This window comes from Octodon degus, unplaced genomic scaffold (assembly GCF_000260255.1).
Source record: "Octodon degus isolate 3935 unplaced genomic scaffold, OctDeg1.0 scaffold00128, whole genome shotgun sequence".
Lineage (NCBI taxonomy): Eukaryota > Metazoa > Chordata > Mammalia > Rodentia > Octodontidae > Octodon > Octodon degus.
Genome location: NW_004524704.1, coordinates 1,813,290 through 1,816,909, shown reverse-complemented (window position 1 = coordinate 1,816,909; position 3,620 = coordinate 1,813,290). Strand labels below are relative to the sequence as shown.

The 3,620-nt window shown below is 43.4% G+C and overlaps 1 protein-coding gene across 1 annotated transcript in view; it reads right to left on the bottom strand.

The window, feature by feature from the left end:
- Positions 1–2,158: 2,158 nt before the first annotated feature.
- The window catches only part of Hrg (histidine rich glycoprotein), a 23,706-nt gene continuing 22,244 nt past the window's right edge, over positions 2,159–3,620 (bottom strand). Inside the window, exon 7 of the mRNA XM_004640920.2 lies at positions 2,159–3,121. Within this exon, the coding sequence (XP_004640977.2) occupies positions 2,183–3,121 (939 nt within the window). The 3' untranslated portion in view covers positions 2,159–2,182. The remainder of the gene's footprint in view (positions 3,122–3,620) is intronic.

The following is a 3,620-nucleotide window of genomic DNA, read 5'->3' as shown; positions in this document are numbered from 1 at the left end:
TTTTTGATAAGAGACATGCAAGTAAACATCCACATGCCTGTTAGCCAGCATGATGAAAAGATCCTAGAGAAATAGCCATCAGTGTCACATTGTCCAACGTGTCTAGTGGACTGAAAGCTCCCAAGGCAGGAATGCTGTTTTATTTTTATTTTTTCTAAATTACTGTAGCAACTAAATTTGCATCAGATGAATGCGTTTAGTAAAAAAAAAAAAAAAAAAAAAAGAATTGCTTTCAGTTCTCATACTTTCTTTTATTGGTTTTATTTTTGACTTTTTAAGCCTTTTTGTTAGCTCATACTTGCAGTCCATAATGACTCCACCCATCACAGGGAATTGGTGCCTTCATTCTTTTTCTTTCTTTCTTTCTTTTTTGTGGGTGGCTCAACCCACTCTGGGAGCACAGCTGGTGCAGCATGTGGTGCCAGGGATTGGACCACAGTCCCTATGCTTGCCTAGGCAGGCGCTTTAGACCACTGAGCTATCTCACCGGCCCCTCGCATCTTCATTGTTTTGATTTCTTCCCTCCTCTTCCTCTTCCTCCCTCCACATCTTGGTCAGTTCTTATGTATTCATGAATTCAAGTAATGTTTATGAAAGTACTTTATAAATTATAAAATGAATGCTTCTAAGAGAATAATACTTTGTATTCCTGATCTCTGTTTCTCTCTCTCTCTCTCTCTCTCTCTCTCTCTCTCTCTCTCATCTCCCTGGATTTCATCTTTCTCAAATCCTCATCAGACAGCTCGCCCAGGGAAGGACATCATTTGTCCAGGCAATGTGCAGCTGGTGCCCTCCAGGATGGCCACAGTGATTGGTGGTTCACAGAAACTGTTCTGATTGGTTGTCGTATCTGGCCTGACCAGTCAGTGGTTACATCATTGGTCACTGAATGTTTAGAGTGCCCATCCCCATTGTGGTTGGAAAGTGGAAAGATCTGAAGCCTTAGGAAGCTGCTTTCAATGCATGAACTCTGATTGGAAAGAAGGAAAAAGAAAGAAGACTAGACTGTGGATAAAGAGACTTCAGCCCCAAGAAAATGAATAAAGTGAACTGATGTGAGACTAGAAAGAGGAGCTCGAGCCTGGGGAGAAGACAGTAAGGTCTGGGGGTCCTGAGACAGAGGAGAACTTCTCCTGCTTCCTGGAAATGCAGCCTGGAAGGCAGAAAGTTTCCAAGAAGAAAATAAGCATGGTGTGCATCTCTACAGTCACTGTCCACTGTGGTCTTGCAGAGATATCTACATTAGTCCTAGCAACCAGCCTCAGAGTGATGAGAAGATGGTAGTGGATATCTCTCAGTAGGGGCCCCTGGCGACCAACGGTCACGAATCATGTTAGGCATACTGGTGAGAGATTATAATCTCCAAACTCAGGACACTGAAGCAGGAAGATTCCTGTAAATTTAAGGCCATCTGGACTACACAGTGGGATTCTGCCTAAAACAACAACGACAAACCAAACAACCAAATACACAAACTTAAGTAAATAAAAAAATCAGCTCTCTCACTTGTGCCCACAAGGACCTTGACACTATCCGCAGTTCTGGAACTGTGGCACACTTGTGTGCGGAGAAGCTGGGAGGCTTCAGGAAGGGCTGGGATTAAGTTTCTTATTAGCCTAACAGGATGACAACCTGAAATAGAATTCAATTTGGCCTGAAAATAAAGGAATTTTTCTTATGTGCTTGAATTTATGGCCATGATTCATGCACTCAATTTTCTTTGCAAACTATAGCCAGACCCTTATTGACTTCATCACTGAATTTAGAAATTATTTTTTCCAAAAGGAAATTTAGATGGCTAGAAGTAGTCACAAGGCAACAATGTGGCTCAAGTTCATAATGATCTATGCAGTAAGTCTTGATACGACTGGCTGGAACACGAAAAGTTTCAAACTATAACTAGAGAAATAAAGTCTAAAAGAGCAGGAGATCTGGAGATGAGATATTTAGCTAGAATAATGCAGTGACCAGGGAAAGCATTAACTTCTGATCTGTAGGAGTGAGATCCTTCCTTTCTTGCCATTTGTCTATCTCTTCTTGTACGATCTCCTTCCCTACCCACATTTTGCTTTACCCTGTGTATGAAAATAAAAGTTAATATGACTGCAATTTCCATTTGTCACCTTTTATTCCTGATGCTAATTTATAACATTAGTCATTTCTCTCTTTTAAGACTCAGATTTTATTTTGAAGATGGGTATGCAAAAAAGTTGGCAAGTTCTGGGGACTCAATCTTGAACTTCCCAGGACACAAGTCAGAGGAAAGAGCTGCTTGCGGGAAGGGCTGAATCTCTGGATGTAGGGAACTATTGCATTTAGGAAATGGGAAACGGGGGAAATTGGCCTCAGGCAAAGGAAGAACTTCTCCCACCTTTAGTGGAGGGAGTCGGTAGACATATCCAATCTTTCGTCTATGGAATGGAAAATGCCCTTTACCTGGGTGCCTATGTGGTGGACCATGACCGTGACCGTGACCGTGACCATGACCGTGACCATGGTGATCTTTGGTACCTTGGTGATCAGTTGGTGGATCACAGGGTCCATAGTCATGGAAATCATGTCCATGGGGAGGGTGCCCATGAGGAGGGGGTCCATGGGGATGGTGTCCATGGGGATGGTGTCCATGGGGAGGGGGTCCATGGGGATGGTGTCCAGGGGGAGGGGGTCCAAGAGGAGGGGGTCCATGGAGATGGAATCCATGGGGAGGGGGTCCATGAGGAGGGTGTCCATGAGGATGGTGTCCATGGGGAGGGGGTCCATGGGGAGGGGGTCCATGGGGAGGGGGTCCATGGGGAGGGGGTCCATGAGGATGGCATCCATGAGGACCATGTCCATGTGGAGGATGTTTGTGGGGATCACGCTCACTAGAACTATGATTATGAGGAGGTACATGAGTTCTATCAGTACCAAAACGAGGGTGAAGATGTCTTGCTCCTGGAGGAGGCAGTTGTGGTCCACCTGATTCATTGTTCTCTTCTGGGGGAGGTAGGAACCCCCCTTTATATGGCTTGAGAAAATGATGATGATCTCTGGATCTATTTGGGTTAAATGGATGCTCCCACCTGCCAAAGTGGTGGCGATGGTGCCCATGGGGTGGCCCACCACTGATGTTTCTAAGCTCCTGGGAAATGAAACAGAAAAGTGAAGTCATCAAGTAGCACCAAGGAGAGGTTAGATATTTAGCTTGATTTAAGCAAATGGCTCTCAGACTTCATGATTTCATATATCAATTATTATTTTTAAGGTTGGATGACAAAAAATTGTCTTGGGCTTTTACCTGGACAACTTTTAACACACAAACAAAAAACTATCATCTAACACAATCTGTACTTTGACAAAAGTGAGAATGACACTTCAGAGCGAAGAGTGGTCTGTTACATGAATACCTGTCGTATTATGAATTTTTCCTTTATTATCCTTATTTTGACAGCTTGATAAAATGATATTAAGGAACGGCACCAATTTATAGACAACTTGAAAAACTAATGCCATAACTGATATTTCCAATAGAATTATCAGGCTTGCTGATAAAACTTCCTTTACTCCCAGAGGAAAAACACTTAGCCTCTTTGCTCTTCTCCTTGTTCACGCTTTCACTTTGTGTGTGTGTGTGTGTGTGT